This window comes from Neoarius graeffei, chromosome 5, assembly GCF_027579695.1.
Source record: "Neoarius graeffei isolate fNeoGra1 chromosome 5, fNeoGra1.pri, whole genome shotgun sequence".
NCBI lineage: Eukaryota > Metazoa > Chordata > Actinopteri > Siluriformes > Ariidae > Neoarius > Neoarius graeffei.
The window spans coordinates 45,940,107-45,966,113 of NC_083573.1; the positions used below are offsets into that span (position 1 = coordinate 45,940,107).

General features: G+C 41.2%; 1 protein-coding gene across 1 annotated transcript in view; it reads right to left on the reverse strand.

Moving 5' to 3' along the window:
• chn2 (chimerin 2) overlaps positions 1-26,007 on the reverse strand; it is a 91,864-nt gene that overhangs the window by 46,130 nt on the left and 19,727 nt on the right. The window contains exon 2 of the mRNA XM_060921797.1: positions 8,320-8,358. Coding sequence (XP_060777780.1) covers positions 8,320-8,358 — 39 coding nt within the window. The remainder of the gene's footprint in view (positions 1-8,319; positions 8,359-26,007) is intronic.

The following is a 26,007-nucleotide window of genomic DNA, read 5'->3' on the forward strand; positions in this document are numbered from 1 at the left end:
CAGAAAAAGTTGATTATCAGAATATTATTAAGTGGCATATGAGAGCAGCATGACAGTATGGACTGATCAGGATGTAAAAACAGCAGCAGATGTCCCGGGGTACTTGAGGGTGACATGTGCTAGAAGTGTCCTTGATGACTTCACAGGCTCTCCTGGACAGGAGTGCAGTCTTCGAGACCTGGAGCAGATTTTGCCATGTGGGGAGCAGGAAGGCATCTGACTGTGTGTTTTTGTCAGGGACACTTGGGACAAGCAGTGAAGCCTGGACAACATCCAGTAAACACGATACGGACATGGCCAAGCCAGAAATACAACACTGAGTGTGTGGTGTCGAGATACGCACACTACCATGATGGACTTAAAAGCAGATAGAAGAGTATTTTCAATGCATTGCAATGCAGTGTCTGCTAACAGGAATGACAAGCGGAGCTACAGGATGGATTATGACATGTTCCTTGATAAGAATTATAAAGATAGCTCTGGGCTAGATTCATTAAGTATTTACACAACCATCTATGATTTCTCAGCGGACTTAAAACACAACATATCGAAGAAAACAGTTTGGTGTTACACTGCCAGCTTACAGCTTAAATCACTCTTATTGCCACAGACCAAAGAAAATGAAACAGAATAGCATTAAAGGAACAGTCCACCGTACTTCCATAATGAAATATGCTCTTATCTGAATTGAGACGAGCTGCTCCGTACCTCTCCGAGCTTTGCGCGACCTCCCAGTCAGTCAGACGCAGTCAGACGCGCTGTCACTCCTGTTAGCAATGTAGCTAGGCTCAGTATGGCCAATGGTATTTTTTGGGGCTGTAGTTAGATGCGACCAAACTCTTCCGCGTTTTTCCTGTTTACATAGGTTTATATGACCAGTGATATGAAACAAGTTCAGTTACACAAATTGAAACGTAGCGATTTTCTATGCTATGGAAAGTCCGCACTATAATGACAGGCGTACTAACACCTTCTGCGCGCTTCGGCAGTGCATTGATATCTGAGCTCCGTATCAATGCGCTGCCGAAGCGCGCAGAAGGTGTTAGTACGCCTGTCATTATAGTGCGGACTTTCCATAGCATAGAAAATCGCTACGTTTCAATTTGTGTAACTGAACTTGTTTCATAATCACTGGTCATATAAACCCACGCAGACACGGGGAGAACATGCAAACTCCACACAGAAAGGCCCTCGCCGGCCACGGGGCTCGAACCCGGACCTTCTTGCTGTGAGGCGACAGTGCTAACCACTACACCACCGTGCCGCCCCGTATTTATACTAATAAGAAATATTTTGAATTATTTAATATAATGCAATTTAAACAAAAATCTGAAAAGAGAGGCTGTGCATCTATGTGGATGGATAGTTGCCAGCTCGCTGTGTACTCTGAAGCTGCCAATATTTCGGATTTAAGAAATCTAATATCCATCCATTATCTGTAGCCGCTTATCCTGTGCAGGGTTGCGGGCAAGCTGGAGCCTATCCCAGCTGACTATGGGCGAGAGGCGGGGTACACCCTGGACAAGTCACCAGATCATCGCAGGGTTGACACAGACACAAACAACCATTCACACTCACATTCACACCTACGGTCAATTTAGAGTCGCCAGTTAACCTAACCTGCATGTCTTTGGACTGTGGGGGAAACCGGAGCACCCGGAGGAAACCCACGCGGACATGGGGAGAACATGCAAACTCCACACAGAAAGGCCCTCGCCAGCCCCGGGGCTCGAACCCGGACCTTCTTGCCGTGAGGCGACAGTGCTAACCAATACATCACTGTACCACCCGAAATAATAATAATAATAATAATAATAATACATCTTTATTAAACAAGATCCACTCAGCTGGTTTCCATTGGAGATGTGTATAAATTTATGCTAATAATCTGTATCTACATTATTAAAGAATAATTTAAAACACTGATTCAACAGTCGGTCAGTCATTTAAACATTTAAGGCCAACGCTACATGCCATACTTTGGTACAGACAACAATGGTATTACCTGTAGTGCGTTGTAGACACAATTCTCGTCTTTTATACCCACACCTAGACAGTGGTGCGACACAACAAAGTGACCAGAAAACAATGTCGATTTAAAAGCTGTTCTACAAGTTGCATACTAATGTAATAAATGGTTGGACAACGAGTGTGCATTCTATGGTTACAGGTAACCTAAAGGGGGGAAAGAAAAAAAAAAGGACTTATAGTATCTTACCATAGAGGGAGTTGGCAGGTAGTTACTGTAATATTTTCACAGTAAAGTTAATGATACTGTATACTTTACTGTGTTATTACAATATAGCCTCAGCGGTATTACAGTAATTCCTTTATAATCTGCCACTGCTGTAAACACACAGAACACATAGGCTGCTGTATCAAACTGTAAAAGATAGTTAAAGTATTATATATTATTCTGAACATAGCAATCACGAGAACAAGTCTGAACAAGAACGAAAGAGTGATTTCGCATCATTCTGACACTATCAGACAGCAACACACTATCCAGAAGCCATGTCTCTCACACAATTATTTTTAAATGATTTTTACTTTTTGGTGATGTTTTGAGGTTAGCTACCGGAGTGTAATAAAACCACACACAGTTAAAACTCGATATGATCCAATACAGTGTTGTCTTGATACAATGCGCTTTCAGCTCCGCAAAAATAAGCATTGCCTAAATACTGTCATTCCATTTGCAACTGATGAAAACATTCAACATTAGTATAAGAGCATAACGACTGAAGAACGCTCACTGAGCACTTTATTAGGAACACCCATACACCACATTCATGCAGTTATCTGATCAGTCAAGCGTGTGGCAGCAGTGTAATGCATAAAATCACAGATACAGGCCAGCAGCTTCAGGTAACGTTCACGTCAACCTTCGTGTTATGTTATGGACGGGTTCTTGCCTGAACTGATAATCATATCAGTTTTTCTTCGGCTAATCAGACAAGGTACGCCACAGCACTTTCTGGAGCAGTTGGGGGTTAGGTGCCTTGCTCAAGGGCACTTCAGCCAGTCCTGCTGGTTCAGGGAATTTAACTAGTGAAACCATCAGTTGGGGGGCGGGGCCCTGATTCGAGTATTTCTATAACTGCTGATCTCCTGGGATTTTCACACACAGTAGTCTCTAGAGTTTTCAGCATGGTGTAATGAAGAAAAAAAAAAAAGAAAAAAAAAACATCCATTGAGTAGCAGTTCTGCAGACAGAAATGCCGTGCTGATGAGGGAGATCAATGCAGAATAACCGATTGTACAATTGTAGTGAGTAGAACGGCATCTCAGAATGCACAACACACCAAAACCTGAGACAGATGGGCTACAACAGCAGAAGACCACATCGGGTTCCACTTCTGTCAGCTAGGAACAGAAATCTGAGGCTGCAGTGAGCACAGGATCACCAAAACTGGACAGGTGCAGACTGGAAAAAATGTAGCCTGACCTAACGAGTCTCCAATTCTGCTGAGGCGCACAGATGGTCGAGTCAGAATTTGGCACAAACAGCATGAATCCATGAATCCTGCCTTGTGTCATGTGATTTTTCTTCATTAGGGGCGGCACAGCGGTGTAGTGGTTAGCACTGTCGCCTCACAGCAAGAAGGTTCTGGGTTCGAGCCCAGTGGCCGGTGAGGGCCTTTCTGTGTGGAGTTTGCATGTTCTCCCATGTGTCTGTGTGGGTTTCTTCCGGGTGCTCTGGTTTCCCCCACAGTCCAAAGACATGCAGTTAGGTTAACGTGGGGCGGCCTTGGGCTGAAGTGCCCTTGAGCAAGGTACCCGTACCTAACCCCTGACTGCTCCCCGAGTGCTCTAGTGTGGCTCCCCACTGCTTCAGATGGGGTAAATGCAGAGGATGAATTTCACTGTGCTTGAAGTGTGCATGTGACAAATAAAGGTTTCTTCTTCTTCTTCTTCTGTCAACAGTCCAGGCTGGTGGAGGTGGTGTAATGTTTTCTTGGCACACTTTGGGTCTGTTAATACCAAACTCAAATCAATCATTGCTTAAATGCCACAGATTATTTGAATATTGATGCTGATCATGTGCATCCCTACATGGCCACAATTTTCCATCCTCTAATGGCTACTTCTATGTCACAAGGCAAAAGTCGTCTCAAACTGGTTTCATGAACATGAGAGTTAGTTCAGTGTTCTTCAGTGGCCTTCCCAGTCACTGGATCTGAATCCAATAGAACAACTTTGGGATGTGGTATAACAGGAGAGTCACAGCATGAAGGTGGACCTGAAAATCTGCAGGAATTGTCTGATGTAATCATGTCAACATGGACCAGAAACTCAAAGAAATGTTTCTGACATCTTGTGGAATCCATGCCATGAAGAATGGAGACTGTTTTGAGAGCAAAGGGAGTCACTACCCAGTATTAGTACAGTGTTCCTGAAGAAGTGCTTCGCAAGCGCATATAATAACGAGACTGTCACTGACGGCATAGCTCACTCCGGCCCTGTCTAGTCCAGAAGGAACGATCTAAAGTGGGCCACCTTGCGCAATAAATGTTGCAAGCTATAGGAATACAGACCTATTTGCCAGAAAAAGAGTCCAAGATGGCGAGGAATTGACCGAGAAGAAGCAAATTTTGTTGAGCTGCTCATTAAAGCTTAATTAGTCCATAACTTCATTAATAATTGTAATTAAACAAATCTGGGTAGAAGTTCTATGCACCCTAGGTACCCCTACCTTCGTGACCGAAAGAATCAAAATCGGTGAAGAACTGAGGACGAAGGAGCGATTTGGATGGAAACTGCTCATTAGGGCTTAATTACACCATATCTTCATTATTAATTGCAATTATGCAAATTTGAGTAGAAGCTATATGCACCCCAGGCAGACCTAACTTCCTGCCAAAAAGAATAAACATCAATGAAGAATCGAGAGAGAAGAAGCGATTTCCGTGAAACGTGGACAACCCCGGACGGACGACACATGATGGCATAAGCTCATTGCCCGTCAACCGGATGAGCTAATAATACTATAATAATTAAACTATAATACTTAAAGTAATAATGACAGGGTTTGCATGATCCATTCAGATGCTTAGCAGGATATAATGGAAATAAAAGTTGTGCATTAGAATGTAACAAACTTGAACATGGCAAAGGTTTCACTGGTGTGACTCACAAGGGGATGTGTCTGAAACATGGAGCGCCCCCCCCCCCCCATTCTGCCGTTAGCCAATTGTGCTCACACAGCTCTACATGTACATTTGAATCCTGCATTCTCTACTACTGAATAACCAAGAACGTCCATATCGACACAGTGATTTCTTTCACCTGGACTGAATCAGCAAGGAAAGGCTGAATAGAGGAGAAAGTTTGCCACATGTGCATTTGTTGCTTCCTTTTATGTCTAGTTTTAGAGAGATACACAGGAGGCTGATGTCAGTGCAGATGTGTGAATATGTGGTATTAGCGCTAGTGATTTGACATTAACACTTTCGTCCACTACTGACTGGCCATCAACGTTGTAACTTACAAGGAAGTCAAAGAGCCCAAAACACCAAGCGTTAAAAAGATTTGGCACAGACTGAAGGCATTGCCGTTTTTTTTTTTCCCCAAACAGCATTCCAAAATGCTTGCATGTTATCATACTGGCTTTTGAAATACAGAAACTTGGGAGAAGCGCGTTTCTTTAAATCCCTGTAGCCTCTTCTGATCCAAGATAAAAAGGAAGCTATTTTTTCTAGAAGAGGGCATGTGGGCTTGATCAAGTTTAAATTCTTAACCCAACTTGCATACAATATTATACATACAGGACACTTTTTCGATGGAATAAAAACCATGTATTCTATTCCCTTCTAGCGGGTTTCATTCGTTTGCTTCGATAACATGCAATATTGTTAGCATATCGCTTAATCTACATGTATTACGTCACTACCCAATGGAGAATGAGCGTTGAATATGGTTTATGATACTGCATGGTTGTCAAGACAACATGACGTCACACATCAGAGCTGATGCGAATATCCAATGAGAGTTTTCTGCTGCGCATGCACAGAACAATTTCTTTTTTCACTGGGAAAGAGGAGGACACGTTGAACACCTGAAAGGCTACCAAAACTTCATTAGATATTCTTCACGCATATTTACAAGAGAAAAACATACCAATGGACATTGAAAAACTGGAAGAGAGTGTGTATGTATAATAATCTCATCTCATTATCTCTAGCCGCTTTATCCTTCTACAGGGTCGCAGGCAAGCTGAAGCCTATCCCAGCTGACTACGGGCGAAAGGCGGGGTACACCCTGGACAAGTCGCCAGGTCATCACAGGGCTGACACATAGACACAGACAACCATTCACACTCACATTCACACCTACGGTCAATTTAGAGTCACCAGTTAACCTAACCTGCATGTCTTTGGACTGTGGGGGAAACCGGAGCACCCGGAGGAAACCCACGCGGACACGGGGAGAACATGCAAACTCCGCACAGAAAGGCCCTCGCCGGCCATGGGGCTCGAACCCAGGACCTTCTTGCTGTGAGGCGACAGCGCTAACCACTACACCACCGTGCTGCCCTGTATAATAATAATAATAATGATAATAATAATAATAATAATAAAGTTGCCATTGAGTGGTATATCAGATGTATTCCATTCACAGCTAGCATTATATTAAACGAGTCAAAGACAAGTTCAATATCATGTTAGCTGAATGGGATACATCTGATATACCATGAAAAAAGCCAGCCAATATTACTTAATTATTTTATAATAGCTTACTTTATTCAAATGTGCATGGAATTAAGAGCCAACACTGTATCGTTATGCTCCTGCTACTGATATAGTTTGTGTAGCAACGATCATACTAATCATTCACTACCAGGAAAACCATCTCAAGATGTACCCTAAGGACAAACTTTTTTTCCCCAAAGCAGAACGGCAAGTTTCCTTGTGGGATATACAGTAGTGTGCAAAAGTCTTAGGCTCATGTAAAGAAATGGTGTAGCTCAAAAATGGTTTAAAAATAATGAAATGAAAAATGTTTCAATATTTAAAAACACTTTTTTTATGTTGAAACAATACCATCAAATACTTTTTATTCCATATTTTGTTGCTTTATTTTGTATTTTTTGGGGTTTTGTTTTCGAGGAGAGTTTTTATTTCGTCCTCGGTTGGTTCAGCAACACGTGCCGCCATTTTGTTCTTCTCTACTCCTGGTAGACGAGCTGATATCCTAGTAGTACAGTAGCCAATTAGAGTGTGCGATTGCTCATATCCAGTGAATGTGGATAGAATATATATAAATTATACAGTACTGAGCAAAAGACTTGGGCACATGTAGAGAAATGCTGTAGACCAAAAACAGCTTAAAAATAAAGAAATGAAATGTTTCAACGTTTTTAAAAAAAAAAAAAAAAACTACTAGTCTGAGGTACAGTGAGTGCAGTTTGATAAGGAAATGAGCTGTAGGTTTTACTGAGCATCTTACAGAACCAGCCACAGTTCTTCTGGACACTTTGACTGTCACACTCGCTTCTTCATTTTGCACCAAAACCCAGCAGCCTTCATTATGTTTTCTTTTTTAATCTGAAAAGTGCTCTGTCATGTAATATGCTGCTCAGATACAAGCATTTTTTTTTCTCATCTCTCATCTCATTATCTGTAGCCGCTTTATCCTGTTCTACAGGGTCGCAGGCAAGCTGGAGCCTATCTTAGCTGACTACGGGCGAAAGGCGGGGTACACCCTGGTCAAGTCGCCAGGTCATCACAGGGCTGACACATAGACACAGACAACCATTCACACTCACATTCACACCTACGCTCAATTTAGAGTCACCAGTTAACCTAACCTGCATGTCTTTGGACTGTGGGGGAAACCGGAGCACCCGGAGGAAACCCACGCGGACACGGGGAGAACATGCAAACTCCACACAGAAAGGCCCTCGCCGGCCACGGGGCTCGAACCCAGACCTTCTTGCTGTGAGGCGACAGCGTTAACCACTACACCACCGTGCCGCCCGCATTTTTTTTTCTGTAACATTTACTTGTTAATGTAAAATGTTTTTGTACCGACTCGAAGTCATAAAATAGAAATCCATAACAAAAAGTTTGTATGGAAAAAATAGGAGGCCTAAGACTTTTGCACAGTACTGTAGTTGCTTTGAAATCATACACGGTCACAATTTCTAGGCTGTTACGAGCACTTCCAATGAATTTCATAAGTTGGCATCTGTGCACGGGTGTGGAGGAGTCATTTCAACAGCTTATGTACTTAACAGAGAAAAATGAACAAGTACTCAAATTCCTAGGGTGGGGGTGGGGTTTAGTCTCACAAAATTCACAGCCTTTTCACACTTACAGTAGGATTTCCATATTGGTGGCTGGTAGTCCTCAGGATCTGTAAAACATGAAACAGAAAAGAACACAAGTCAGTGTGGTAGCATGTCGAAATGCAAGTCTATATAAGTGGATGGTGAAATACAGTTCCATCACCATCTCATTCCCACTTCATCATGTCACTGGCATATTTAGTGTCAGTGGAGAGACAGGGAGTGTGCTTCAAGGTTATTATGTTGTTTCATTAGTGTGTGTGTGAGCTACTCTGCGCTCAAGCAACCGTTAGCAGTCACACACCTCCACCAATCCCATCTCCAATCCCTCAGGGAGTACCACAGTTTAATGCTGAATCTATTTAGTCCTCTTACTCAAGGAGAAATCGATATACACACATCCAGTCACCCACACACTCACATCAACGCAGCTAAACACACCAAACGCTCCATCACTTACCCATACTAATACATATCATCCATAATGATGTCATGAACGTGCATGTGCAAAGAGTGGTGCAAACCAAATTAGCAGAGCAGCTGACAATGCAAAATTAAACAAAAAATCAATTCACACACACAAAGTTTGGTCATTTTCGGCCTATTAGAATGCAAAAATGGGTTTCATAAAAGACTCTTGACAGGATTAAAGAATTTGCAATAGAGCCAAGAACAAACATTTCTTAATTGCAATTCAAATTTCTTCATAGTATAAACCCATGCAACTAGACATCAGAGAAATACAGGTTTCAGATTTCACTGCACTCAGTCACACAACCCTTTTAAGATGTGCTGAAGAAATTACACATAAGGTGTTCTCACTGGACAGTATGTCAAAGGAATTCTAACAGAAGTACTGTAATGTGTGTGTGTGTGTGTGTGTGTGTGTGTGTGTGTGTGTGTGTGTGTGTGTGTGTGTGTGTGTGTGCGCGCGTATATATGTGCATTTACTCTATCCACAAATCACAGGATATGAGCAATCGCGCTCTCTGATTGGTTACACTACTACTAGGATATCCGCTTATATACCATGAGCAGAGATAAACAAAATGGCAGAGTATGTTGCTGAACCAACCAAGGACGAAATAAAAACTCTACTTGAAAACAAAACCCCCAAAATTATCAAGTATTTAAAAGAAACAAATAGCTAAAAGAATATATTATTCCCCCCCATAGCTCCTGTTCCACACTCCAGCCCAGTCGGTGGTGGTAACGCACCTTCAAGTTGGTTTGCCAAGCACCAAGAAATCCTAAAGAGGAGGAAGAAAACCCCAAAAATACAAAAAGAAAAGAAAAAGCAACAAAATATGGAATAAAAAGTATTTGACGGTAAGAACTTTTTTTATTTTTCAAAAATTATTATAGCATTTTTCACAAATTGCGCCGTCATTTCGTTGGTTTTCTTACATTCTAAGTGGAAATGATTCTGTCGGACATTTTGCATAAAGTTTTTATCTATCGAGTTTGCAAATATTAAAAAAAATGCTCAGTTTCTCAAAATCCAGTGAACGTGTAAATATATAAAAAAGAAAAAGAAAAAAAAAGTTATTCCACTCAATCTTGTCAGCTATCAGCTCATGTATGACTCAATTTCATGGAATAACTGTTAAAAATACAGTACTGTGCAAAAGTCTTAGGCCCCCTATTTTTTCCATATAAACTTTGTTATAAATTTCCATTTTATGGCTTCTACATTATTGACTACATACATTGGCTTACTGCCGTTTATAGTAGTTGTTTTTTTTAAATGTTGAAACACTTCATTTCTTTATTTTTAAGCTGTTTTTGGTCGACAGCATTTCTTTACGGTACTGTATAATTATATACATTCTATCCACATTCACTGGATATGAGCAATTGCGCGCTCTGATTGGCTACTGTACAACTAGGATATCAGCTCATATACCGTGAGTAGAGAAGAACAAAATGGCGACGTGTTTTGCTGAACCAACTGAAGGCGAAATATAAAAACTCTCCTCGAAAACAACCCCCCCCCAAAAAAAAAAAAATACAAAATATGGAATAAAAAGTATTTAAATGGCAAGAACGTGTCTTTTTAATTTTTCAAAAATTATTAGTTTTTTCACAAATTGTTACTGTCATTTCACCTGCTTATTTACATTCTAAGTGGAAATAATTTTGTCGGACGTTTTGTATAATTTTTATTTATCGAATTTGCAAAAAATAAAAATGCTCCGTGTCTCAAACTCCAGTGAATGTGGATATAATATAAACAGCTATTCCACGCAATCTCATCGTACATGGCTTTTAGCCAATGTGGTGCTACACGCCTCGTTAGCTCTCAGCTCATGTACAACTCGATTTCGTGGAATAACTTTTTTTCGCGGTCCAAATCCTGCGCCCTGATTGGCTGGCGAGCGGATCCGTATCCTATGGTATGGACCCCAGTTACGGACCTCTGGCGACTCGCTCATTCACAACAACAAACATAGTAGCATTTTTTGTCAACATTTATCTTTTTTTAATAAGATTTATTTATAAGATTATCAAAAATCTTATACATTTTTGCCAGCATTTCTCAGGAGAATAGCATTAATTTTACAGCATGGATAGCGATAACGACAGTGTTCACAGCGAAAGCGAGTTTTACTACCCTGAGGAAGAAGAAATAAAATAAAACATTTCAGGAGAAAGCTAAAAACCTCTAACTTGCTAACGCCGAGCAAAAACATGGCTGAATCCTGAATGACTCCTATTTGTATAAATAGGGGACTACATAGGTGGCAAAATGTAGTTTTTTTCCTGCTATGGAAGTGCACTCGTATACCGAGGAGGAAGCAATTTGCATTACACCCATGAATGAGGATTCAAAATAGCATTAATTTTACATCATGGATAGCGATAACGACAGTGTCCACAGCGAAAGCGAGTTTTACTACCCTGAGGAAAACAAAATCAAAGAAAACATTTCAGGAGAAAGCTAAAAACCTCTAACTTGCTAACAGTTTGATCTCCTTAGTTAATGAGGCCCATTTTGGACCATGTTCTCCTCATACATAATATTATGTTAGGTAAAAACTTTAAACCAGTACAATCTCTTCTTCAAAGTTTCACCAAAAATGGCTTTATTTATGCAATACAAAAGGTCATAACACTGCATAACTTTGGTCAAGCAAAAACGCCGAGCAAAAACATGGCTGAATCCTGAATGACTCCTATTTGTATAAATAGGGGACTACATAGGCGGCAAAATGTAGGGTTTTTTTTTTCCTGCCATGGAAGTGCACTTGTATACCGAGGAGGAAGCAATTTGCATTACAGCCGTGAATGAGGATTCAAAATGGCGGCTCAGCTCGGTTTTCCTTTTCAGGCGCTCTTGTTTTCTGTTAGAATTTGGTAAAAAAAATATATAAATATTATTTACCAGCTTAAGGTCGGTTCGTATGGTGAAATACCGTCACCTCGGCCTTGAATACTGACCTCGGCCCAGAGGGCCTCGCTCAGTACTTTCAAGACCTCGGTCATGGTATTTCACGATATGGACCTCCCAGCTGGTAAATAACATTTATTTTTTTCGCGGTCCGGTTTCCATCAAATCCTGGGCTCTGATCGGCTGGCGAGCGGGTCCGTATCCTACGATACAGACCCCAGTTACGGACCCTGGTTATGGACCTCTGGTGACTCGCTCATTCACAACAACATAGTAGCATTTTTTGTCAACATTTATCTTTTTTTTAAATAAAATTTATTTATAAGATTATCAAAAATCTTATAAATTTTTGACAGCATTTCTCAGGAGAATAGCATTAATTTTACAGCATGGATAGCGATAACAACAGTGTTCACAGCGAAAGCGAGTTTTACTACCCTGAGGAAGAAGAAATAAAAGCAAACCTTTCAGGAGAAAGCTAAAAACCTCTAACTGTTGCTAACATCGAGCAAAAACATGGCTGAATCCTGAATGACTCCTATTTGTATAAATAGGGGACTACATAGGTGGCAAAATGTAGCTTTTTTTCCTGCCATGGAAGTGCACTTGTATACCGAGGAGGAAGCCATTTGCATTACAGCCGTGAATGAGGATTCAACGTGGCGGCTCGGCTTTCCCTTTCGGGCGCTCTCGTTTTCTGTTAGAATTTGGTAAAGAAAAAAATAAATATATTATTTACCAGCTTAAGGTCGGTCCATATGGTGAAATACCGTGACCTCGGCCTTGAATACTGACCTCGGTCACGGTATTTCACGATACGGACCTCCCAGCTGGTAAATAACACTTATACACACACACACACACACACACACTGTATAAAGGCAGTATTTCATTCATGCTAGGGAACACAGTGATGCATTGTTGCTGTGTCACAGCTCCTTGTTTCTATCCTAAGCTCAGGTTCCTGTCTGTGTGGAGTTTCCTCTAGGTTCACTGGTTTCCTCTCAATGTCCAAAAACAGAGTAGGCAGATTGGCTACAGTAAATTGCCTGTGTGCGTGCGTGCGTGAGTGTGCACGCGTGAGTGTGCACGCATGGTGCTTCGTGATCGACTGACATTCAGAGTGCATTCCCCTCTTGTGCTCAGTATTCCGGGATCCATCACAACTCTGACCAGAATAAAGTGCTTACTGAAACTGAATGACTGAATACACGGCTGCTAAGTCGCTGCAAGCTCAATTTGTCTCTGTAAATGACAAATCTACAATAGAACATCAAATCCTTTCTACATTTATGCACTTTGGACTTTCAAAGTCATTACTGAACCTGGAAAGGATTTCATGTACATTACAATTGTCAATATATTGCACTGGGATATAAAACCACACAGTAGTAAGCACCGAAATGAGAACTCATGCTACACAAAGAAATGGAAAGATGGGGGAGAAGGAAAAAATAAAAGGCAGAACAAGCTCATATGACAAAACAACTTCAGGACATCATGCAATAAACTCATAAATGGAAGGATGACATGAACAAGTGCCTAATCTGACACATAACAGAAGCTCAGGATGTTTTTGACAGCTAAAGTGATCACTTGTGTGTGAAGAGAAACTGTTGGTTTGATAGAGTATTTCCAGGAATTTCAGCTCATTCATCAACAGAGACACTGCAGGTATTACCACCTGCCCACTGATCTGACTGATCTGTACAAAACACGTATGGATATTACTGTCATGCAGTGAAATACAAGAACATGTGTAGCTATTAGGAAGAATCCTTCACATTGTGTTTGCCCTTTATGAGTTAGACCTCCTTTACTTCGCACCACTAAACAGACTAATAGCGGAAGTTCACATACTTGAGAGAATATGGTAGTGCATCAGCCTGATTTCTGATGGCTTTTGCGGCTATATGACATCCATACACACGAATGACGTACACGTAGCACCACAGGGAGCCCGATCGTGAGTGCAAGGCAACATCTCAAACACTTGACCACCGGACAACGAAATTTGTCTCCATTTACATAAGATAGATGGGTTTTTAATCCAGCGCTTATTTTTTTAAATTTGATTTTTAAAAATGTGGGATTATTTACTAATGCACAAACAGGGTCAAAACCAGAAAAGCAATACAAAATACAAGGCTTGGCAACATCAGACGCAGGGTACAAAGCATATACTTCACAAGGTCTGTGTGTTACTGAGAGTCCTTATATGTATGTGCTGTGACTGCACTCTTATCAGGAACAGGTGCTTGGTAATGAGTCTTAAAGGAGAACTGAAGGCAAATTTTATCATCAAAATTCTATTTCTCTCATTCTATTAAATATCGGAATACATTTTTGATAGCTATTTTGTCACTGCTATAGCAAGTTATGAGTGTTTGAAATATGCTATGTAATATATCAGTCCATATGTCAAAGCAATGGCCGTAAACAAGATTCGTTGAGACCTGTGCGAGACATCGTAGGATGGAAGTAAAATGTACAGCGGCAATCAAAGTGACCAACCCTATGTCCGAAATCACTCACTCGTTCACTACTCCCTATACAGGGAATTACTATATAGGAGGACTATATAGTGAGCTCACTGGTAAAATGAAAAAACACTTTCGGACACTAGTCCGTCATGCTGGTATTTACGTCATTACTCTCGCACAATTAAAATGTGCCAGATCAGTCAGCTGGTGGGTTTTCAAAATAATATTCATGCATTTTTGTGATAAATCCATATTATACTGAACGTATTTCCCACATTAATCAAAGTACCTGCATCTTTCAGTTCTTTTTAAATTAAGGCTGAATACTTTCTTCTTTGCCGCTGCCTTTTATTAAAATCAAAACCCGAGGCTTTTAATTTGATTTCTTTCAGTGCAACCGCAATGCATGATGGGATACTGTATTGCTTTGGTTAGTGACCATTGTTGTATACTGCCTTTCGTGATGCATTGTGGGATACTTTGAGTGCACTATATAGGGTGTAAATAATCCTCACTAAGGTTTCCGACAGCACTACAAAATGGCGACCCCACCATATAGTGCCCTACATAGTGAGTAGGGAGCGATTTCGGACACAGGGCAACATCTGCCAACGTTTTCAAAAGACGCGCGCACCCCTTTCGAATGCTGATGTAATTAAGCTGGAAGTTTTGTTTGTTTTGATAGCAATCAGAAAAGTTTGAAAAAAGTAGGCAGTAATCGTCATTTAAACTCGTTTTTGTGCAACAGTTTTCAAAATGGAGGCACTGATACCTGGCTGACACTTGACGTTTCAAATTCTTAATTTCCCTGAGGAAACCCTTCCAAAGGGATCAGTAAAGTTTTATCTAATCTAATGTCTCGCACAAGCCTTGTGAAGATCACACGGATAAGTGATGCCTGCCGTGGACCAAACAAATTAAATTCAAGATGGCTAAAAACCAAATCGGCCGATAAAGTATAATATTTAATTGCAATTAGCTGCCAATACGAGTCACGATATAAGGTTACTAAAACTGAAAATGTAATTGAATAACACGTTAAGAAATAAAGCAAGTTTAAAATGACTTCAGTTCCCCTTTAATGGTGCTGAATGCAGATGTGACAGATGTAACCAGACAACGGTTTGACATATCAAGTTTGATATTTGATTGTAACTATATAGTAACGGTGTAAAGTGAAAGCGCTGGTTCACTGCTGTCCCCCAGGCATCCAGCAGAGTCACGCCATAATAAGTCATGTTGTTTCTGGCGCATGGCATGCGGTGTCAAAGAAAGGAATAACTCTGTGTTCAGAACTGTGACGCGCATCTCATTATTGGCATCACTGTCACAAGACGATGCAGCAATTCATTGATGTGAAATACATGACACTACGCAATTCGATGGTTCATATGCTATAATATTTTATTCAGGTTGATTTTGTGCCCTTTTAAATATTTTGCTTATAGACCCCTTCGCATGTTTGTAAACAAACCGACCGTTGCCAGGATGCGTGCACAGCCTGGACCCAGAAACAATGGCGCTGCCCATAGACCGGCATTATGAGCTGTCAGATTATGCAAAACAATTGTCGTTACAAGATCGAGAATGCTACATAAATAAGTTAACTCTAACAAGTGGACATCGCCTACCGGATCCGCATTTAATTAAAGAGTGGACGGACGATGTTAGCAAGTTCCCTGGTATACAATGGCCAGATATATACTCGTACCTTATTGACAAGACTTCAGTGTACATATGATTATATGTTATGTGGGCATGTACAGAACGTGTTTTACACTGAAATTATTTTAATCAAATTATGCCAGTGATGTGATGGCAATGTGGCTTTAGCTACAACAGCAAATACCAACACTAAACAGCAATTTGCAGGAGGTAATGGCATGAAAGGAATGATAGTGTAAAGAGTGCAGCTAAGAGAAATCAGAGCTGCGTAAAAAGCGAGAGGCAGAGAGCGGAAATGAAACTGAACGGGGCGGGAGCTAGGTTAGAGCAGTCAACGTAAGTTGGCATTTAGAGTGAGGGCACACAATTTTACCTTTCCATCCTTGCTTTAAAATTGTGATTTTCGGCATACACAAATAATGATGGCACAAAATCTGGACTGCTTGAGTCAAGCGAGACCTCTCCTACAAACAAAACTGCATGCAAAGCTAAGTTAACATGCTAACAATATTCATTACATTGTGTAACTATGACCCAGCTAATCAGACAAACGTTACCAAAGTATTTTGCTGCATCAATAAACGAAGACTAGAAAGAATAAAAAAGAAAGATTTAATAAATAGCCTGATCTTACCTGTGATGAAGTGGGCGCTGCATTTTTGATAGTGCTTTCATCCCAGTCTACACGTCTGATGGCTTGTAGCCATAGACGTCGGCGATTTTTTTGGAATGGGTGAGATCCTGCTGGAATTCTGAACATTTTAACCCCATCACTGCTACGATTCTGACACCCGACAACACAACTACTAGGCATTTCTGAGTCTTTTTTGGGTCCAGGCTGCGCGCGCAATTTCCGCTTTCGTATGAATGACGTTTACTGGGAAGGGGTCTATACACTCATTGGGAGCTCCGCTATTACACAATACCTAAATATCTATATTAAAATAGCATTAATGCACTTTTTTTTCCTTGAAAAATGTGCTGAATTTCAATCCAAGGAAATATTATATAAAAAGGAGAGAGAAAAAGTCAAATGTGTAGCAAGACATTTCTTCATGTTCTAGCTTTTCTATTTCCCAATTTAACTGTTTTGTCATGGTTCAGGAGGATATACTATACTTTAATCTTTGCAGAAGAAGCACTCTTTCGCAATATGCAAAGGTCAAAAGATTCCCTTACCTTTATAACTCTCTTTGAACACACAGATAACATCTCCATATTAGTACTCCCTTGGCAATCAAATATGTAGTGGATTAATTACATGAAAACTTGGATTTATTTTACTCTGCTGGTTTTTGATTGCTTCCTCCACATGTTTGTACTGGTTCCAACAAGAACAAGATTTTTCCTCAACTGTAGATTTAAAAAAAAAAAAAAAGTGTGTTTTTACACTTGCCCCAAATACTTGAGTCCGCACCCAAGAACAATTCTCATAATTGCAGGTTTGCTTTTCCGCAGAAGAGTTCCTTCTGAACCCTGGATTAAGCGCACAATTCCATACGTCACCTTTGTACACACAGGTTTGCAAAATGGCATTAGGTTCACCCGCTTTCCTTTGGTACGAACACTCTAGTGGTGAAGAACGGGGCTTTTTTGGTGCATGGCATGTAATTATACAGGAATACCTGCAAATAAGGAGCTGTGCTTTTAGAAGAAAAATTGTAGTTTCTCACCAGAGATTACACTACATTTCCCCACACCTATGAAAGTCTGGTTTCATCCAGTCTCCTCAACTGACCATAGCAACATTTTCGGCAACAGGAAGAAATGAGAGGAGATGAACCAATCACATTACTCAGCATGCAGCACAGAGTGCAGATAGCTTCCACACCTGATGTGGACCACAGAGAAAGCGAAGCCCAGATCAGCTCTCTGGACTACTCCTGGGCTCAAAGGCAGTTTTCAGGGCCTGGTCACAGGGCCGATAACTAGAACTACAACTATGACAATACCTATGCATGAGTTTAGTTCCAGTCCGGAGCAGTCACACCACAACTATAATCCTGACTATAATATTGGCTAGTCCTGCCACTCAGGTAAATAAATGCATGTGTAACAGATTTTAGCTGTTGATTCCACTTGACACAGTGACAAGCAATCAGATTTGCTGTTACATACAATATGTATGATGGACACTCACTGGTTGCCATGGCTCCCCTCAGCATATTGTTAGGACTTGGACTATCTCGGCCTCTAGAGGCCGCTATTATTTCTGTTGTTGTCATGTTTGTTTTGACTGCTAGAGGCCGCTATTGTTTCTGTGTGTTGTGTTTTGTTTTTCCATGTGCCTTGTGCCCCGCCTAGTCCTCATTATTGCCACCTGTGTTCTATTTTAGTTTGTGTATTTATACTCCCTCAGTTTGGCCTCTAGTCACGGAGTCTTTGTGCTGTGATGTTTAGCTCCAGTAACCTCTGTTCTGTGTTCCTTGCCTATGTCTGTGGTTTTTTTGTACTTTGCTTTCTTTTGGACTTTGTATTTACCATTTTGGATCTTTTGACCGTTTGAATTTTTGCCTCTTCTTTTCTGATTTCTGGCTCTTTTGTTTTGACTTTGAACTTTTGGGTTTTTCCCGTTTATTTTCTGAGCGTTTGGATTATTACCTTTGTTTTTTGCCTTGGATTTTTCAGCATTGTAAATAAACTGTTTTTTCTACACTACTTTCGCCTCACTCCTCTGCACTTCAGTCATTCCCCTGGTGGCCTAGTGGGGGTTTGCTGGCTCACTACCCCAGCGACCCGGGTTTGATTCCCAGCAAAACCCTAACACACAAATACTGGCTGTGACGTTACCTCAGTACCAGTACGTGAGGATTGAGCCCATGGTAGGTTACTCAAAGCACAGCACTGTACTGAAACTGTGAAAATAACGTAATGCAATAACACAGCTAAAATTATATTATACTGAAGATGGCGAACACATTGCACTTAACAGAATGAGTCAAATTGGTTGTGTATTGTTGTTACATATTGATACGATAGTTAGCTACCTTAGCTCAAAGGCTAAGCTAATATTTGCTAACTTCTTCCCATGAAGCTGTGCCGAGAAACTGCTGTATATGAACGTGACCAACCAGTGGGTTTCCTTGCTGTCTTACAGGTACATATGTTTGTTTGGGTTTCATCTCATTATCTGTAGCCGCTTTATCCTGTTCTACAGGGTTGCAGGCAAGCTGGAGCCTATCCCAGCTGACTACGGGCGAAAGGCGGGGTACACCCTGGACAAGTCGCCAGGTCATCACAGGGCTGACACATAGACACAGACAACCATTCACACTCACATTCACACCTACGGTCAATTTAGAGTCACCAGTTAACCTAACCTGCATGTCTTTGGACTGTGGAGGAAACCGGAGCACCCGGAGGAAACCCACGCGGACACGGGGAGAACATGGAAACTCCGCACAGAAAGGCCCTCGCCAGCCACGGGGCTCGAACCCGGACCTTCTTGCTGTGAGGCGACAGCGCTAACCACTACACCACCGTGCCGCCATGTTTGGGTTTATGTTTATTAATTATTATTTATGAATAATCTGACCAGTACGTGAGGATTGAGCCCATGCTGTGCTGAGAAACTGCTGTATATGAACGTGACCAACCAGTGGGTTTCCTTGCTGTCTTACAGGCAATAAAAGTGCATTAAACACTGAGAAAGTGTCGGCCTTTGTCACAGAAACACAACACAACGCAGACAGCGGTTACACATGCAACTTAGGAATAGTCATGGAAGTTTTTTCCAAGTAGTAGCACATTATTCTGGGTCGTACTGTACAGCTTGGACTTCAAAACAACCCATGCGCGTACTCCGGTGGTTGATACAAGACTGATACCGTAGGTCACAGATTATGGAAATATAATTAAAAAAAAAAAAAGGAGGATACAAAATACAGAGTGGTTACAGATAATACGGATGCATCGCGGATGCTAATAATTTATGGATTGGTCATGGATATTTAAATAATGTTGGCTGGCTTTTTTTGTGGTATCAGATATATTCCATTTAGCTGGAATATGTCTGACATACCATAAAGTAAAAAAAAAAAAAGCCAATTATTATAAATACACATTCAATGGAACAATTATAGATTTTACAAAAAGTTAAGAAGGGGGGGGGGGGGGGGGGTAACTTGCCAATATAGAATGCTGATCGAAATTTCTGAAAATTTCATGAAATTTCTGATCGAAATTCAACGTTCTGTCAATCCAATGTACAAAGTCAAAGTTCTAACAATAAAAATGGTACAAGTCCAAAAAGCCTGAACAACCCAACTTATATACAAGCTATGTGCAGGTAGACAGTTCAAGTTCACAGTTACTTTTGGTCGTAGTTAATTGTTACATTGCAGTTGTTCAAAGCAAAAGGGCTTTGCTGAGTGAAGTCCATGCGTGAAGTCCTCTTGTAAAAGTCTCCGTCACTTTTCCTCACCTCCAAGTAGAACTTTATATTTCCGCTATTGCTGTCTTTTCTAGTTTTTCGATGTCCATTGGTATGTTTTTCGGTTTCAGTTTATTTACAACCCTGATTCCAAAAAAGTTGGGACAAAGTACAAATTGTAAATAAAAATGGAATGCAATGATGTGGAAGTTTCAAAATTCCATATTTTAATTCAGAATAGAACATAGATGACATATCAAATGTTTAAACTGAGAAAATGTATAATTTAAAGAGAAAAATTAGGTGATTTTAAATTTCATGACAACAACACATCTCAAAAAAGTTGGGACAAGGCCATATTTACCACTGTGAGACATCCCCTTTTCTCTTTACAACAGTCTGTAAACGTCTGGGGACTGAGGAGACAAGTTGCTCAAATTTAGGGATAGGAATGTTAACCCATTCTTGTCTAATGTAGGATTCTAGTTGCTCAGCTGTCTTAGGTCTTTTTTGTCGTATCTTCCGTTTTATGATGCGCCAAATGTTTTCTATGGGTGAAAGATCTGGACTGCAGGCTGGCCAGTTCAGTACCCGGACCCTTCTTCTACGCAGCCATGATGCTGTAATTGATGCAGTATGTGGTTTGGCATTGTCATGTTGGAAAATGCAAGGTCTTCCCTGAAAGAGACGTCGTCTGGATGGGAGCATATGTTGCTCTAGAACCTGGATATACCTTTCAGCATTGATGGGGTCTTTCCAGATGTGTAAGCTGCCCATGCCACACGCACTAATGCAACCCCATACCATCAGAGATGCAGGCTTCTGAACTGAGCGCTGATAACAACTTGGGTCGTCCTTCTCCTCTTTAGTCCGAATGACACGGCGTCCCTGATTTCCATAAAGAACTCCAAATTTTGATTCATCTGACCACAGAACAGTTTTCCACTTTGCCACAGTCCATTTTAAATGAGCCTTGGCCCAGAGAAGACGTCTGCGCTTCTGGATCATGTTTCAATACGGCTTCTCCTTTGAACTATAGAGTTTTAGCTGGCAACGGCGGATGGCACGGTGAATTGTGTTCACAGATAATGTTCTCTGGAAATATTCCTGAGCCCATTGTGTGATTTCCAATACAGAAGCATGCCTGTATGTGATGCAGTGCCATCTAAGGGCCCGAAGATCACGGGCACCCAGTATGGTTTTCCGGACTTGACCCTTACACACAGAGATTCTTCCAGATTCTCTGAATCTTTTGATGATATTATGCACTGCAGATGATGATATGTTCAAACTCTGCAATTTTACACTGTCGAACTCCTTTCTGATATTGCTCCACTATTTGTCGGTACAGAATTAGGGGGATTGGTGATCCTCTTCCCATCTTTACTTCTGAGAGCCGCTGCCACTCCAAGATGCTCTTTTTATACCCAGTCATGTTAATGATCTATTGCCAATTGACCTAATGAGTTGCAATTTGGTCCTCCAGCTGTTCCTTTTTTGTACCTTTAACTCTTCCAGCCTCTTATTGTCCCTGTCCCAACTTTTTTGAGATGTGTTGCTGTCATGAAATTTCAAATGAGCCAATATTTGGCATGAAATTTCAAAATGTCTCACTTTCGACATTTGATATGTTGTCTATGTTCTATTGTGAATATAATATCAGTTTTTGAGATTTGTAAATTATTGCATTCTGTTTTTATTTACAATTTGTACTTTGTCCCAACTTTTTTGGAATCGGGGTTGTATAAAGAGTTATCTGATTGGTCAGATGCTTTATCGGATCCGGTAGGAATTGCTCCAGAAGCAAACTCACCGATACCGATAAACCCAGGCCTGGGCTGTAGGTATTATCATCAGTCTGGTGTGACCACCAACCACAAACTGCAGGGGACCGATTTATTGATGGTCATCGTTATTGTGGGACTGGGCCTTCACACTTCACCAAATGTACCAAACTCTCAGCACAAATAAGAAATTAGCAAGATATCACTACTGTAAAACATGTACACATAGCTGGTATTTAAATGGGATAAGTAGTATTGCCAGAGAGAGATAATCCGAGTCCAGGCCACTCTGGACCACCACCATAATTGATTTACACTCATTACTGAACGGGGCAAACTCTTGTCCTTAAAAAAATATTGAATGTCTTCTGCATATTACTGCGAGTGATTATAAAATATACTGTACATTAGACAATAAATATGTTAAATATGTACAAAAAGGATTTCTTGTCTTGCTCTCGAGGTTTCACAGAATTGACTGTTGGCTGATGTGAATCACATGCTGATGAATCTTAGTCTGATTGCTGAAAGCTGGATCAGCAGAGAAATCTGTTAAGGAGTGTCATTAGACGAGTTAACCACAGCTGCATTTGTTGGGTTTTGTTTAGCCTTACAAGCCAGACCTCTAGAGAATATGGTGTGTTTTGTCAATAATGTGGCCATGAACCACCTATTTTCACAGAAAGAGTTGATTTAACCGACATGGCAGATAACTAGCCACAAACTTTTTCCTGGAGCCTGTCGGCAAACACGCGAGATTATCTTGTGTACTCAGCAGTGAGCTCACATGTGCATATACTGTGCAGAAAAGTCGATCAAGCCTTCAAGGCTCTGGAGGTTGCGGCCAAAAAAAGTGCTTCCAGAGAGTGGAGGGTCTGAGGCTGTGAGTAAAGTGGGACGTTTGTTAGAATCCCAGACCAGGTTAAATGTGCTTTGTGAAACAGCCTCCTGATGTTCTGTTCTTGTTAGACTGGTCTCTGTGGAGTCACGTCTTATTTCAGCTGGGTGTCTTAGTCTCTGTCAGCACTTTCAAGTTGCAGCCAGTCAGCACTTTTCCCACTGTATTGCCTACCCAATCAAAAACAGAGCACATATACAATTACAACCCCACCACCACACACACACACACACTAACCAGAAGCCAACTGTTTTATCCAAAAATCAACTAGCCCCCCCCCCACACACACACACACAGAACTAAACTGCTATCAGGAATCAAAAACACACCCACAAAGTTTAACCAAAACCAATCTGCTTTATCCAGAATAAAACCAGCCACACCCACAGTTTAACCAAAACCAATCTGCTTTATCCAGAATAAAACCAGCCACACCCACAAAGTTTAACCAGAGCCAATCTGCTTTATCCAGAATAAAACCAGCCACACCCACAAAGTTTAACCAAAACCAATCTGCTTTATCCAGAATAAAACCAGCCACACCCACAAAGTTTAACCAAAACCAATCTGCTTTATCCAGAATAAAACCAGCCACACCCACAAAGTTTAACCAAAACCAATCTGCTTTATCCAGAATAAAACCAGCCACACCCACAAAGTTTAACCAAAACCAATCTGCTTTATCCAGAATAAAACCAGCCACACCCACAAAGTTTAACCAAAACCAATCTGCTTTATCCAGAATAAAACCAGCCACACCCACAAAGTTTAACCAGAGCCAAACTGCTTTATCCAGAATCAAACCAGCCATACCCACAAAGTTTAACCAGAGCCAAACTGCTTTATCCAGAATCAAACCAGCCACACCCACAAAGTTTAACCAGAGCCAAACTGCTTTATCCAGAATCAAACCAGCCACACCCACAAAGTTTAACCAGAGCCAAACTGCTTTATTCAGAATAAAACCAGCCACACCCACCCACGAAGTTTAACCAGAGCCAAACTGCTTTATTCAGAATCAACCAGCCACACCCACCCACAAAGTTTAACCAGAGCCAAACTGCTTTATTCAGAATAAAACCAGCCACACCCACCCACGAAGTTTAACCAGAGCCAAACTGCTTTATTCAGAATCAACCAGCCACACCCACCCACAAAGTTTAACCAAAACCAAACTGCTTTATTCAGAATAAAACCAGCCACACCCACCCACGAAGTTTAACCAGAGCCAAACTGCTTTATCCAGAATCAACCAACCACACCCACAAAGTTTAACCAGAACCAAACTGCTTTATTCAGAATAAAACCAGCCACACCCACCCACGAAGTTTAACCAGAGCCAAACTGCTTTATCCAGAATCAACCAGCCACACCCACCCACGAAGTTTAACCAAAACCAAACTGCTTTATCCAGAATCAACCAGCCACACCCACCCACGAAGTTTAACCAAAACCAAACTGCTTTATTCAGAATCAACCAGCCACACCCACCCACACACTTAACCAGAACCAAACTGTTTTATCCAAAAATCAAACACACCCCACCACCACACACACCTTCAAGCATCAAATAGTTCCTGAATGAAAAGTCAGCACAAGTTTGCTAGATCTAATCAGCCAGCTCGAGCTTTCTATCATGTTAATTATTAGCTATTCGAGCAGTTTTGTCAGTGCATTCCTCCTGCATGAAATATCTCCCCAAACACGTCACATCCAGTCTAGGAGAGTGAGACAAAAAGTTTCTTCGTGTATGTATGTATTTGAGAACCAACTAAGCATGTTCTCAAATACACGCATACAGCAGCTTACTAACCACATGGCTTTGTCATGCCAAATGTACTGACACCCAGACACCTCCAATTAGGAGTCGCATATGGCTTGTAGCATAGCTATGGTTTGAGCTCGAATCTTCTGCTAAGCAATGCTTTTAGAAGGACAGCGATACAAATGCATTTATTGCTTCTGAGGATACAGATTTAAGCCCAGATCACCAATTCTGGGCAATCACTGAAAAACCTCATGAGCTTTGAGAGACACTGCATTTTTGCACTTTTGTTTTTGCAGAGCATTTACATCTACAAGTACTGTACATCAGAACTCCATGAGACAACACACAAAAAGAATTATATTGATTAAAATGGCAAAGATAAGATCTATATACATAAAAGCAAAACAATTCTAGGTTAAGTGTGTATATAATTTTTTATATATTTATTTAGACACAGACACAGGAGACTCTGTGTGTGTGTGTGTGTATACACACACACAGTATATGGAAGGTGCTGTGTATGTCTCATCTCATCTCATTATCTCTAGCCGCTTTATCCTGTTCTACAGGGTCGCAGGCAAGCTGGAGCCTATCCCAGCTGACTACGGGCGAAAGGCGGGGTACACCCTGGACAAGTCGCCAGGTCATCACAGGGCTGACACATAGACACAGACAACCATTCACACTCACATTCACACCTACGGTCAATTTAGAGTCACCAGTTAACCTAACCTGCATGTCTTTGGACTGTGGGGGAAACCGGAGCACCCGGAGGAAACCCACACGGACACGGGGAGAACATGCAAACTCCGCACAGAAAGGCCCTCGCCGGCCCCGGGGCTCGAACCCAGGACCTTCTTGCTGTGAGGCGACAGCGCTAACCACTACACCACCGTGCCGCCCGTGCTGTGTATGTATTACCATAAATAATACATATTTTATGTACATTAGGTAAGAAACAAAACACAATGTTCTGATATAGGAAATACCGTATTTTTCGGACTATAAGTCACACTTTTTTTCATGGTTCGGCTGGCCATGCGACTTATACTCCGGTGCGACGTATATATGTTGTTTTTTTTTTTTCACCGCGGAATAACTGGAGCTGATGCTGAGTCTGACGACAGCCACGCAGAAGAAGAGGAAACGGCGCTTCGTCTGCCGCTGGAGGCAGAGTTGTTCAGAAGCAACACCGAGGATGAGGAATTCAATGGATTTGCTGATTTAGAGTGAAATCATCAGCTTGATAAACTTGATTGACCTGTGTTTTATTATTAATGATAGGCCTATAGTTATTTAAATAAGTTATGTAGTGATTTTAGGCAGTGCTTAATTTGTGAAGTGGGAGGTCCCAGA